The 15,028-nt window shown below is 40.0% G+C and overlaps 1 protein-coding gene across 1 annotated transcript; it reads left to right on the top strand.

Annotated features, from left to right (window-relative positions):
• The first annotated feature begins 987 nt into the window (after window positions 1–987).
• LOC121650215 (CD209 antigen-like protein A) lies at window positions 988–6,639 on the top strand. Its single transcript, XM_042001600.1, has 6 exons — window positions 988–1,501; window positions 1,581–1,685; window positions 4,721–4,897; window positions 5,222–5,364; window positions 5,749–5,852; window positions 6,353–6,639. The coding sequence occupies exons 1-6, from the start codon at window positions 1,432–1,434 to the stop codon at window positions 6,504–6,506; spliced, it is 753 nt and encodes a 250-aa protein (XP_041857534.1). The 5' UTR covers window positions 988–1,431; the 3' UTR covers window positions 6,507–6,639.
• Window positions 6,640–15,028: the final 8,389 nt, after the last annotated feature.

The following is a 15,028-nucleotide window of genomic DNA, read 5'->3' on the forward strand; positions in this document are numbered from 1 at the left end:
ACAGTGTTTAATAATTCAGCTGCTCTGTGATTGTGCTGAGCAACTATTAAAATTCTTAATCGCATGAAATGTCGCAATTAATTGCATTTTCTGCTAAATTTCCTTTTCCCCTTCTTAATAGAAGTCCTGCTAAGGAAACTGCAGCCAATTGGAGTTTGCCGGTTTGTGAATTACGGCTCGGACTGCGGTGTGAAGAGTCCTGCTGGAGCACCTCCTAGTTGATAACTGGCGGGCCAAGGACAACCCGGAGTATTCTGGATCTGGACTGGACTGTCTGGTATCCCAAGGCATTTTCTGAAGGGACTGGCACAGCATCACGTCTGACTTTTTTCCTTTTAGGTTTCTAAACGAATCGCATTTTAAAGTGCTATTTTCTTTGAGAAATGTGTTACTTTTCACACATCTGTGCTTCTCAGTGTGTTGGTGTTGCCGGGAATTGGATACCCTTACAGAACCAGTAAGAGATGTATACATTTTATTTATTCTTACATTTTCCACAAATATCTTCATTAATTGATATCTTTGAAGAAATGTGTTTGTTCAAAACGTGTTGAGCTGTTAATATGTTGCACTGTAGATACCAAGACGATGTCAGAGACCACTGCTACTGGTGGGGGTCTTGTCCCTAAAAACCCATGGGGCTGGTGGCATAAATGCCCGTTGAGTTAAGCGTATGCCCTCTGCTGGGTCATCAATACAAGGCCAAGCCATGGTTACCAAAAAGGAACTCTGTCTCTATTTATATCTTTCTCCATCCATCTCTTTAGATTCTCTATCTCGCTCTTTAAATACGCTCAACTGATCCCAGTTTTACTGTTAGCTAACCGGAGGGAGGCAGTGTAGGTCAGGTGTTCTTGAAATTAGGGTGAGGGGTTAATAAGGTATTAATTAGTTTTAATGAATACCATGTTCTTTTTCAATTAATTTCATGTTCAGTACTTGTATAGTTGTATTTCTTTAGTTGCATTGGCACTGCGGTGTGAAGTTTGCTTCTTGATTACTGGTATGTATTATTTTTTCCTAAAAAAAAAGTGACAAAATAAAGAAATCATACATTTTTAAAAACATGGTTTGACTCACTGAAAAGCATAAATAGTGATTTGGGCCACACAAGTATGTAATATAAGCACAGTTTTACATCGGTATGTCATCAGTCTAATGTCTCTATGAATTAAAAACTTTAATCAGTTTCTCATCAAGTTCCCTGGAGAAAGAATCCATCCTTAGAGATCAGCTAAGCTTCTACTGAAAACCCCCACTAAACAAAACTTATAGTGGAAACTATAAACTACCACAAGGGTCACTTCTAAATATAGGACTTCCTGTATTAGGTAGAAAACATTAATGGAAACTCAAACTGGTTTCGCAATAAGCCCATACCTCAGCTGGTACTGCAGAAAGTCTGGTAAAAAGTCAGCATCTTCATGAGCAATGGAGGAAATATATTCCAATATTGACTATGGCCAACCTGTCTGCTCAATTCCTGCAACCCATCCCAAAGGTAAGCAATATAGTTTTCTGTCTGTCATTATTCATGCTGGAGAATTTACTAAATTCATGTTTAATTTGTCTCTGCTCAGGCTCAAGCAACCCTAAGAAGAAGAGGTTTTATCTAGCTGTTATCTTCTGCCTGGGGCTCCTGAGTGTTTGCCTGCTGGCTGGACTCATCGTCCTTGGTGTCCACTGTGAGTCTTTGTGTCATTAGTTAACCACCGAGTTTGACCAGACTTAATATAGACAAAACTAACATTCTGCAGCCAGACTTTGAATGACATTATACCTTACTAAATTAAACATGACAAAATAACTAGTCATGAGATTTCTCTGAAAAACACATAACTTGTTGATTTTAAGACGATAGTATTAATGATAGCATTAATTAATGAATGCTCTTAATTGTGCTGTGAGCGCATGATTTTTATACTTTTAGTCTTTATTATCAGGAGTATAATTATCTACTAAAGGCAGAGGTACACCGTGTGATTTTAGCTGTTGTACAAGTTCACCGCAAACCAAACCATGCATCAGGCATCTGATCGTTGTAGATACGACTTGCACAACTGGCTCATAAATGCACAGCAATATTGTTTACCACTCACTGTGTAGTACTGTCATTATTCATCACTGAATCTGCTATTACACTTGCACCATTTACTGTTGTCTTTTGTTTTTAAGTTGCATTGAATTATGTTTGGTGTTAGCAAATATCTTATTTTTATTTCATATATTTTGGTTACTTAGTAAAACTGCCATAAAAAAAGTGTAAAGAGTTCAGATAGACCGACCAAAATAGGAAACATTATCAGTATGAATGAATTTTTTTGTTTTGTTTTTGTTTTTTTTGTTTGTATTTTGTTTTTTGTTTTTTTAAATCTGTCCTGTCCAGCATCATAGCAAGCAAAATGATAATCTGGTTGCTGTATTGTGCTGAACAAATTTGCTCTGCCAAGGGGAAGCCTATGGGCAAGGCTCCTCTTGATAATCTGATTCATTTATTTACTTTGCATCACGGAATCTATGTAATGTTGCTGGGCCTGACCGGAGGGGACAGAAAAATATGGAAAATAGCAAAGAGAAGCAAAAGGGAAAGAAGAAAGGAGACAAAACATCACAGAGAGAAGGCAACGACTCTTCAATCCACACCATCACCAGACAACAAACTGTTACACCTGTACATGAACACACCAGAAAATTTCCTACAACTTTTACAAAATAACAAACCAAAACAGAGCTTCTATTCATTAAGAGTTCTTAAATAATAACCAAATCAAAAAGACATATCATGAAAGTAGCATAACAGCTACCAGATACTCACAGGAAAAAAAAAGAATTATCTCTTAGTGTATAAACCCACTGGACAACTCAGTGACTGTCAGCATGCAGAGTATGTAGGAGAAATGGAGAGAGCGGGGAAGAAGAGGGGTCTGGGGATGTAAGTCCGAAGGGAAGAGAACCTCCCTCCGGATGGTGAGCTGCTAGCAGCACTAGGCACCCCTGTTCCCCAGGAGGCCCCCCAGGGCATGACAGGCCAGAGGCAGCCGCCCCCCATGACCAGGCCACGTTGCAACTGCAGCCAATGAGCCGCCACGGACCCCAGAAGACACCCACCCACCAGACACCCAGGGGGGAAGGAGAGGAGCAGAAGGATGGTAGCGGGAGCCCTGATCCATGACGCACCACGCCCAGACCCACACAGGCCCCTCCCTCAGGATTATGTCATCCCTCCCCAGCCCACCTACTCACCTATGATCTTGCACACTCCCACTCATCCTAGTATATGCATACACACACACACACACAAACCTACCCACACACATATCATCCACAGCATAGACACACACAGAACATACAAACATCCCTGTGTCACACCCCAGCACCTGCCCTTATAACCCCTTCAAACCCCCTTCAAACCCCTACACCCCTCCTACACCCCATACCCTGGGTCCCGGGGCGGCAACCAGCCACCAAGGCATGCACCAACCCACACCATGGCAGCACATCCAGGCAGGCCCAGACCCCCGGCACATACACACCTCACCACCCCGGAGGGAGGGGGGACCACCCCCAGGCACCAGAGCCCAGAACCCTTTCCCACCCCACCCCAGAATAGCACAGCCCAGGGCCAACGCCCACCGACCCAGGCACCACCAGTTGCCTCACCCTCCCGCCATGAAGCGACCCCAACCGCTGGCGCCCACAGCCCCGACAGGGCCGGACCCAGAGCCACCCCCACCGCAGAGCAGCCCGGTCCCGGGAAACCATGAAGAACCCGCAACCACCGGTCACTTCTGGCCATTTTCCAACCCCCAAAACGACAAGGTCACAGTGCTCCACCTACACCAAGTGATGGAGCTAAGCACAGGGGACCAGTAGGAATGAGATTCAGCTAAATGGTTCTTTGAGGAGTCAGACATTGTCTCACTACTGATGTGGTCTACTAAGAGATTCCTAAACTGCTGAATACACAGATTATTTTTGGTTTTCCAGTTCACAGGGATAGTTTTCTTTGCGATGCATAATGCTGTGCGTATCATGTGTGCAGAGTTAATTGCCATATTAATGTCACCCAAGTCACCTAGTAGACACAATTATTTGGAACATTGTCAATATAGGCTGACTGGAGTCAACAAGCAAAATGTCAGACAGAACCAATGTTAAGCAGATACGTCTGTGCATCTCCACTAATAAGTTATTAGAAAGTAAAATACCTTACTAGCTTAAGTTGCTGCTGAAAAACGTTTTCCTTCAGACCAGTTGACAAATGACAAGCTAACCTTCATGACCAAATAACAAATAAAGGGAAAATAAGGAAAACAAAAAGGAAAAAAACAAAAAAAAAAGCTTTGTGGCTGGGTAAAGGAAGGGATCTACCTTTTAATAAACAATAACATTTTCAGCATCAGTTTTGTTCTTGAATAGAAGCGTCAACCAGTAATAGATATGAATAAATGTTGGTTTCAGGGAACAAGTGTCCTGCAGGATGGATCGGGTTCAATAATTTTATTTTCTTTGTGTTAAAAAACGTCTGTTTTATATTTTAGTATTGAGTAAACATCGAGTAAACATTCATGGTCATACAAGTGTCATTCTAGTTGAACATATTTCATTAGTGTCAAACAGAATTAGAAAACATTCTGACCTTTGACTAAAATACAGAAACATTTTGATCAGAACTACGTTACTATTTTAATCAACAAGCATGTGTTTTGACTAATTTCAGATCATATCTCTGGTGAGATGGCTGCAGATCCCTTCGCCAACCAAGACCATCTGAGTGAGCGTCTTCAGGCCAGTAAGGACAATCTGTCCTCCCTGACAGAAGAGAGAAACCAGCTAAAAGCCAACCTCAGTAAACTAACTGAAGAAATGAACAAGCTTAAACATTTGTCCACACAAAGTGAGTCCTTTCATGTTACTGAGAAATGTAAACGAGCCGCCTGTATGAAAACTGAAATTCATTGACACAGATCTAGTTTCAAAGTCTGCCCCTTGCTGCATGTCATCCCCCTTTCTCTAGCTACATTTCCTGATGTTCTTTTGAATAAAAGATCACAGAAACCAAAAACACAAAAACTTTACTTAATATTAAACTTCTGTGGCTGAGTGGAGGAGGGGATCTACCTTACTAATGCAACTGGCCTTTTAAACATGTTTCTTCTTAAACAGCAACAACAATAAGTAATAGATATTACCAAAAAATGTATATATCTATATGTTTCAGAGAAAACATGTCCTGCAGGATGGAAGATGTTCAGCTGTTCTTGTTACCTCCTTTCTACAACATCTGGTTCCTGGGATCAAGGCAGAGAAGACTGCAGAGGCAGAGGAGCAGATCTGGTGGTGATAGACAACGATGAAGAACAGGTAAAGAGTTTCTAGACTCCAGTTTAAATGTCTTAAATGTTGTGTATTGAACTATTTGTATATTTTCGTATTTAGCACCTGTTATGTTTTAGTATAACGGCCATTTAAATATTTTAAAAACACTAATCAAAACTGAACTTGCAGACCAAAGACAGAGATCTTTTGTGTTTGTTAACAAGTATTTTAATTTTCTCAAAGTATCTTTAATCACATTAATTGTATTATTATATTTCTTTTTTTAAAACAATGTTGATATAGTTATTAAATTTATTCTTAGTGAAACATTTGTGAGGATATTAAATTGTACATATCTAGATAAAACTGGTAACGTGAAGTACTGCATTGTGATTCAAAATTAAATATATTGTTCTTCATGTTGAACAGACATTTTTCTCTATATTCACCAAGAAACCAACTTGGATTGGTTTAAATGACATGGAAACTGAGGGGACCTGGAGGTGGGTGGATGGAAGTCCCTTGAATCTGACGTAAGTTTTCACTTTGATTCAGTGCTGACACTACCTACTTTTAATCTGATCAAACATCTAACCAGAATAAAAATGTGTCATGTAAGCATGTCAGCTGATCAGCTTCGATTGGAAAGAAGTTTCAATATGATCGAGAGGGCTGGTTTAAAGCTTTTTAGGATCGGTTAAGCAGGAGAAAATAATCGTGTATACACTCATCTAATTGTTTCTGTGATGTATGACGTGAGTTAGCGTCATAGTTCTCCATGAAAGTTTGGTCTGTGTACAAATTTATCTTGTGTGCATAAATGAATAAAATATGGGAACTTGTATCTCACTGTCAAACAAAATGGCTTTAAAATAATGTTTTATTGTTTTGGCCACCTTCAGGCTCCAGGTTCAAAGAGTGGTCATATTTACAACCTACTTAAGTTCCAGTCATTGTTGTCTTGGCATTTCTTTTCTTTTGTACAATAGAAATATTTCTCATTTGATTCTGTGGTTGAATGTTTTTATTTCAGGTTCTGGGCAAGTGAACAACCAGACAATGGCAATGACGACCCAAAGTGGGGTGAAGAGGACTGTGCACATATCAGGACACATGACAGCACACTTTGGAATGATTTATCATGTGCAGCTTCTTTGCAGTGGATCTGTGAAAAGCTTCCAATGTAGCTGATTTGAAAATAACTGCAAAAGCTTTACCATCAAAGATAACTTTTTATTTTTATTATTCAGCACCTGTAGCTAAAAAGGATCAACAAATTTATAAGCATGTGTCATGCTACACCAGTAATACACCAGTAATACGCCAGTAATACAATGTCTCTTTTTTTTGGAGCTGAACTAACAGATTTGTTGATAATCTGAAAACTTCTTTTAAACACATCAATGTTTGCATGTTGATTGAGTAACAGCATAATGCCCTGCCCTTGCAGCAGCACAGTGAATTAAATTTATTGTTGCTGAAAATTATCTTGTAGATTTTGAAATAAAGATAAAATAAGCAATAGAAAAGTGCCTTACAAGCCCACCTATCATGAACTGACCAGTCATTCACCAATCACCCATTTATTTTGTTATTCTTCTTCACATGCTCGTCTTCAGGCAGAGGGAGGCTATGCCGTCATCTGATAAATCTGGCACAGGGATTCTTAAGATGGTGATGCTCGATCTTTAGCAAATAAAACTTTCCTGTTGAATTATGAAGTCAGCTCTCGCATCCTTAACTTCTCTACTCCTAGCATGTTTGTAAATGTTTCAATTTGGTTTTATCTCCTGATGATGATGCTGATCATTCAGTTGATCATTTTAATAGTTACTGTTTGTTTGTGACATTGTTACTCCTGCTTCAACTGCTGTCCTAATTTTCTCAAAGACTGTGAAAACTTTCTTTTTTTTAAAGTCAGAAATTTTAGAAGCAACATCTCTCCCTTTACATGTAAAATGTCTATTCCCAGTCCAGCTCGGCCGGTAATTTTAGATGTTTTTTTTTTTGTTTTTTTTCAAGTTAGTTGGGTCAGTGAAATCATCTTGCTCTCTTAACATGTTACCAATAATCCCTGTTCAAAGCTGTCCTTCAGTCTATTGGCCCCTGTCTCCTCACTATAACTCCTCCCTGCTGTCTGGTCATGTCCCTGTTTATTTTAAAAATGCTGTCATCCACCCTCTTTAAAAAAAAAAAAAAAAACTCAATCGCTCTCTTTTTAGGAGCTACCAATCCATTTCAAAACTGCCTTTCATTGCTAAGATTTAGAAACTGTTGTGGCCAAATGGCTTACAGCAGTCCTTGAAGAACATAGTTCTTGATTAAGTTCCAGCCTGGTTTCCACCGGGCTCATTCAACTGAAACAACCCTTCTCAGAGTATCTAGTGTCATCCTGAGGTAGAGCTATGCTGGAGAGTGCTCTCTGTTACTGTTGCTAGATTTTACCTCAGCATTTGATGTTGTTGATCATCACATCATGCTGGAAAGGTTGAAATACTGGGTTGGTGTATCAGGATTGGCTTTAAAATGGTTTTCCTCTTATTTATATAGACAATCATTTTCTGTGGCTACTGCTAAATTCAGCTCCTCGCTTTCATCTCTTGCCTATGGTATGCCAAAGGGGTTTGTTTTGGGGCCTTTATTATTCCTTTTATATCCGCTCCCTCTTCCACATATTTTAAGTTCTTTTCACAATGTCTCTTATCATCGTTATGCAGATGATATTCAGCTTTATATTTCTTTTAAATCCCAGGATATTTTGAAACTACAGATCTTGCTCAAGTGCTTAGAGTCTGTCAAAAGTTGGATGAATGAAAATTTCCTGCAACTTAATCCTTGTCTTTACCCCTGATTGTTTTCTGCCAAACATAGTCCAGTCTTTTGGCCCACTCATCTCCTGTGTAAAACCGTCAATCAGGAACCTGGGGGTGTCCCATGACTCAGCACTGACTTTAGACACCCATGTTAAATCAGCTCTTGGTATCATTTAAAAATATTGCTAAGCTAAGCCTTATTGTGTCACATTTTGAGCTGGGAATGATCATACATGCTTTTATATCTTCACACCTGGTCTACTCTAACTCTGTTTTCACTTAACACTGCTGCAAGACTCCTAAATACTTGTTAGCTCAGCAAAACTGGCCCCCAATCTACTACAGAGTACTTTACAAAATTCAGTTTTTAACATAGAACTCTGCATAGTGTTGGGCGTAACTCATTACAAAGTAACTTTTTGGGTAACAAAGTAGTTCATTACACTTAAAATATCGGTAACAAAATTACTTTACTGGACTACAGTAACGTGTTTTTTCTGCGTTACTCGAGCCGTGTTTGCCTGTGTGTAAAGTTCTGATCTGTTTTAAATGGTACACGCATGCTGCTGCAGGTGTGTGTGCTTGCGTGGGCACGTTGCCAAAGAGATTCATTTGCATGACGTAGCTGATTGTGCGTCAACTAAGGACAAAGAAAAATGGAGCTGGAGACAGACAGGGGCTTTTGGTCAGTGGCAATATTCACATTAATTTTAGTTCAGTCCAGTTTCAGTCCAAACCTGTGGTGAAAGATCCTGCTCAGTGGAAGGAGTCCTTCAGCAGCCGACCCGCCTAAACAAGTTAAGCTTTTTTCAGCTTTTCCTGGAGTGCAGCAGCCGGAAAAGAGAAATTAACAAGCTAGTTGAAAGGTTCATTGTAGGAGACATGCTCCCCCTGTGGACTATTGAATCACCCAGGTATAGAAAAATACAAGATAAAATTATCATGAGACAAGTGTGCCCATTTCTTCCCACAGACAGGGATGTTGTTCTTGTGGTTTTAAAGTAATTTTGTTTACAATATACAGTAAAGACTATGTAGACAGACAGTGATGATTTGGCTATGATGTTTGTCCATGTCTACACGGTGAATTAAGAAATAGTAAAGTAATAAGTGGTGACATTACTTTTCAAACGCAGTAACTAGTTAAGTAATTTCATTACAATTTAAAGAAGTAATGAGTAACTAGTAACTAATTGCTTTTTTAGAGTTACTACCCCAACACTGGTCAAGCCCCACATTATATCAGTGAACTTTTGCAGCCATATGTCCCTAGCAGATCCCTGAGGTTATGTGATCAGGGTTTGCTAGCTGTGCAGCATACCCAGTTAAAAACCAAAGGTGAAAGTGCTTTGCAGCAGTGGCTCCTGCTCTCTGGAACTCCTTTTCTCTTGATCTGAGATATGTGGACTCATATCTTGTTAAACTTGCTTTTGTCTAAACTTTTTTTCATGCTTGTTTTGTTTTATTGTGAAGCATCTTGTGATTCTTTATCTTGAAAGTTGCTATATAAGGGTTACTTACTATGCCTTTGCAGTGTTTGCGAAAGCAATTTGTTTTATTTTTTTGTTTTTGTTTGTTGTATGAAATCAGGGGCTAGTGCAGGGCTTCTCAATCCCCGCTTCCGCACAACTGAATCAAATAAACCCATAAGAGCCCGGCGTGGCATATTTGTCACAGTTTCTGAGACATTTTGCTTCAATTTATGGTATAAACTTTGCTCAAAATCCTGTTGAACACAATTTGATACTTGTCTTCTGTCCACTAATAGATACCCAGAAGCAGAAAACCATATTATAATATTTTTAATATATCACATGGTAATAAATGCTAGATATCCCCCCAAAAATGTTAATTAAAATTTTTGTTACATTTTGTTAATGGGCCAAATAAAGACCTCATATTAAAAAAAATTTGACTTTTCTGACCAATTTTTTCATGGGTCAGGCCTTAACGGGTTAAATTGTTCAAACAGCCTATTACAGTGACTCTAATTTGAGTCAGGTGTGTTGGAGTAGGGATACATAGTGGCCCTCGTAGGACTGAAGTCAGTAGCCATGGCCTAGTGTCTTTGTGTGCAAATTTATCTTGTGTGTGTAATTCAATAAAAATATAAGAAAATGTTTTTTTTCCTTGTTTAACAATATGGTCTTAAAATGATATTATTATTGTTGTTGGCCTTTCCCAGCCTCCACAGACAGAAGCAAGAGGGTGGCTACCACCCAGTTAAGCCCTGCCCACCCACACAATTAAGAGCTTTCAGAGGTCTAAACCTCACTGAATGTAGCACTAATACACAAATAGTTTTTGTAGAGTTTAAAAGCAAAACACAAAAATAAAAAAAGGTTTAAAAACACAAGATGGCAGAAAATAAAACTATTCAAAGTAAAAAAATGTTAAATCCTACATGTAAGAAATCATTAACTTTAAATGCTCAATTATAAAAAAAAAATAAAAAATGTAAAATAAAATGTAAAATGAATTAAATATAAGATATCGGAAATGGCGAAGGCAACTGCTGCAGTCAACTCTGATGGATCACAAGAAAAAGCCGTCTCAGAAATAAAAATGAAATTTTATGACATCAAAGGCTTGTGGGCTCTTCGCGGGTTGGCTACGGGGTCGTTGGCCACAACATCGGTGGATATCCCCGATCACCTATAGAAATGCTATAACAAACCATAGCAGAGAAATTAATCTTGAAATGTTGTCACCAATTAGCCATCCTCAACAGCTCCTGCTTGGAGGCACACACCCACAGAGCAGTTCTGCAGAATAAATGTGTTATTATTCAGAAATAATTCAGAATTATAGTATTCTCCTTTGCATTGTAATGCGTCTGTACACGGCTTCAGGACGGTCCGTGCAGACCGCAATAACCAACTCAGCGGGAAGCTGAAGGGAGGTGGAATTGCGGTGCTGGTAAACCAGCGCTGGTGTCATCCTGAACATGTCACTGTTAAAGAGAAGATCTGCAAAAGAGACATTGAACTGCTAGCTGTGAGTCTCCGCCCGTATTATTTACCCAGAGAGTTCACATGCGTTATTCTGGTAGCGGTATATATATTACCTGGTACCGCTCCAGACGCAGCCTGTGATGTCATTAACTCTGTAGTGGCCAGGCTTCAAACACAACATCCAAACGCATTTGTGGCGATCTCTGGAGATTTTAACAACATCTCCCTCTCTGCAACTCTACCAACTTTCCAACAGTTTGTCAGCTGCTCCACCAGAGAAAACAAAACGTTGGACTTATTTTATGCAAATATTAAAAATGCATACAGCTCCTTTGCCCTGCCACCTTTAGGAAGATCAGACCATAACCTAGTTCTTCTCTCCTCCTCCTACAAGCCCATCGTTCAGCAACAACCAGTCATTAGAAAGGCTATTAGAACCTGGTCTAATGAAGCTGAAGATGCTCTGAGAGGATGCTTCGAGGCTACAGACTGGAACGTCCTATGTGAACCTCATGGAGATGACATCAATGCCTTGACTGAGTGTGTGACAGATTATATTAAATTCTGTGTGGACAGCACCATTCCAACAAGAACAGTGAGGTGCTTCCCCAATAACAAACCCTGGATCACCAGTGACCTGAAAAAGCTGCTGAACATCAAAAAGAAAGCTTTTAGGGATGGAGACAGGGAGTTATTGAAGTCCACACAAAAACAACTTAAAACACAAATGAAGAAGTGCAAGGAGGACTACAGGAAGAAGTTGGAAAGTAAGCTTCAGAAAAACAATGTGAGGGATGTGTGGTCAGGAATGAAGAAGATCACTGGCTTCGGGATAAAGGAGGATCAGACTGATGGAGGTCTGGACAGAGCGAATGAACTGAACATGTTCTTCAATAGGTTTAGCTCACCTCCTGCTTCAACCCCAACTAGCCACACACCCTCCATGAGCCCACAGCTTTCCTGTCACACCTCCACTCTGTCACCCTGCAGCTCAGTCAAGGACCTGGACACAACCTCATCTCCCTCCACATCAGGACTTCCTGAAACCTCCTCTGCCTCCACCTCCACTCTGTCTGTCTCCTGTAACCAAGTCATGCAACAACTGGTGAAACTGAACCAGAACAAGGCTGCAGGTCCAGATGGTGTCAGTCCCAGAGTTCTCAAGACCTGCTCAAAACAGCTATGTCCGATTCTCCAGCACCTGTTCAACACCAGCCTGAGCCAGAAAAGAATCCCGGTGCTGTGGAAAACATCCTGCCTTGTTCCAGTGCCTAAAAAACCACAACCAGCTGAACCAAAAGACTACAGACCAGTCGCCCTGACATCTCACGTCATGAAAGTCCTGGAGAGACTCTTACTGACTCACCTCAGCAAGCAGGTGAAGACCTTTCAGGACCCACTACAGTTTGCATACCGTAATGGGCTTGGGGTTGAAGATGCCATCATATACCTGCTTCAGAGAGCCCACTCTCATCTGGACCAATCAGGCAGCACTTTGAGGGTCATGTTCTTTGATTTCTCAAGTGCTTTTAATACGATTCAGCCTGCTCTGCTGTGTGAGAAGCTGCAGAAATTCCAGGTGGATCCCTCCACAACCACCTGGATTTACGACTACCTCACAAACAGACCACAGTTTGTGAGACTGAAAGGTTGTGTGTCTGAGATGGTGGTCAGCTGCACTGGAACACCACAAGGGACTGTACTTTCACCATTTCTATTCACGCTGTACACCTCAGACTTCCAGTACAACTCTGAGTTCTGTCATCTGCAGAAATACTCTGATGACTCAGCAGTTGTTGGGTGTATCAGTGATGGACAAGAAGCAGAGTACAGAGAACTGGTCGGTCAGTTTGTGAAATGGTGCGGTGACAATCATCTCATCTTGAATACCAAGAAAACAAAGGAGATGATTGTTGACTTCAGGCGGAACAAGAACACACATAGAAGTGTTTCCATCATGGGAGAGGAGGTGGAGGTGGTGGAGGAATACAAGTACCTTGGAGTTCAGCTGGACAACAGACTTGAGTGGAAAAGCAACACTGAGTACATTTACAAGAAAGGTCAGAGCAGACTCTACTTCTTAAGGAAGCTGAGATCTTTTAACGTCTGCACCAAAATGTTGCAAATGTGCTACAGGTCTGTTGTTGAAAGTGCAATCAGCTTTGCAGCAATCTGCTGGGGCAGCGGCATCAGAACCAGAGACTTGAAAAGAATTAACAAACTGATCAAGAAAGCCGGTTCTGTGCTTGGAGTAACTCTGGAGCCGCTGGAGTTGATCATCAAAAAAAGAATTCTGTACAAGCTGACGAAGATAATGGAAGATCCTTCACACCCTCTACACAACGACGTGACGAAACAACAGAGTGTGTTCAGTGGGAGGCTTGTTCAAGTCCGATGCAAGACAGAGAGATACAGAAGATCCTTCCTTCCAGCAGCTATCAGGCTGAAGAACAAAGCCCTTAATTAATTAATGTGATTTTTTTACTAAAAAATTACTACTACTACAATATTGAATTTCCCTTTGGGATTAATAAAGTATTTTTCATTCATTCATTTCATTTTCATTCATTCATTCATTCATTCATTCATTTCATTCATTCATTCATTCATTCATTCATTCATTCATTCATTCACATGGAAACAGTAATTCTGAAGTCAGGCTTACATGGAAAACACGTTTAATCGCATTTATTTAATTTCACTTCAGATCAGGGGATTGGGATGTACATATTTACATCTAGCAGAAGAAAACAAACTACAGTTCCTGCTTCTTTTTTATTCATCTACAATATGGAAGACCACATAATAAGAACCATTTTCACTTTGATTTTGATTCTAGTTTTGAATCAGCAGCTGCTGTCTTTTGGGGTCATTCAGGGCCTCGGGCCTGTGGCAACTGAAGGGGGTTACTAGCAGCTTTTGTTTTGTCATTTTAAGTTTGGGTTGCCTAAAAAAACTTAAATTTATTAAACACAATCTGCTGTCCTGGTGCCTAAAAACCCGTGGTTCCTTTTATATTTACTGGGGTGAAATTCCCCAGTTGGCGTTCACCCACGGTTTGCCACAAAGGGAAATTATGAACAGGTTCTGAAATCCAAATCAGAGCAGCACCTTCTCCAACCAGGTGGTTGACAGGTGATAGGATTTATATGCAGGGACGAGTATTGAAATGCACTGTCCAGGAAAAGGATGGCACAAACGAGAATTTTAGGCCTAAATGTTTATTAAAAGTCTGCTTAAAACTTAAGGGGTCATCAAATGTGAAATTTGGAAAAACAGTATTTGTCAGTGTTGAAGTAACAAATCACACCCCCACACTTTTAAAAGCTTGCTATACCCCTGTGTACAGGAGCAACCAACACAAAGAAGTTACAGATTAAATGACCCCTAACACATGAAAACATTTCAGTTTATTGAGATATTTTGAAATCATTTTGTTTTTTGGCCACCAGATGTCACCGTGGTAATGGGTTCAGAGTGCCCAAAAGATCAATTATTTTCCCCAGAACAATTGTTCCAAACGATTTGATCTCCTGAGCGTTCCATTTCTGCCATCACAAGGTAAAAAGCTTTAATAAGATGAAAATAAACTCAACATAAAAGACTCTGGATGCAAAAAACACTGAAATAACCTGGACTAACAATAGTAAACACAGCATGGAGTACATCTAACAGCAAGTAAACTGTAAACAGTGTTCTGGCAAAGACAAACTGAAACCAATGGACTTAAATACACTAAAGGACTAACTAGGCACAGGTGAGGTGAATGAGCAAATCAGACCAATGCAAGACAGTTTATTTGTACGGCACATTTCATATGCAGGACAATTGAATTTCCCTTTGGGATTAATAAAGTATTTTTCATTCATTCATTCATTCATTCAAAGTGCTTTACATAAAACAAAAGCATGAACATGAAGAACATAAACCGTGATCATGACA

The sequence above is a fragment of the Melanotaenia boesemani genome, chromosome 12 (assembly GCF_017639745.1).
Source record: "Melanotaenia boesemani isolate fMelBoe1 chromosome 12, fMelBoe1.pri, whole genome shotgun sequence".
Classification (NCBI taxonomy): Eukaryota; Metazoa; Chordata; class Actinopteri; order Atheriniformes; family Melanotaeniidae; genus Melanotaenia; species Melanotaenia boesemani.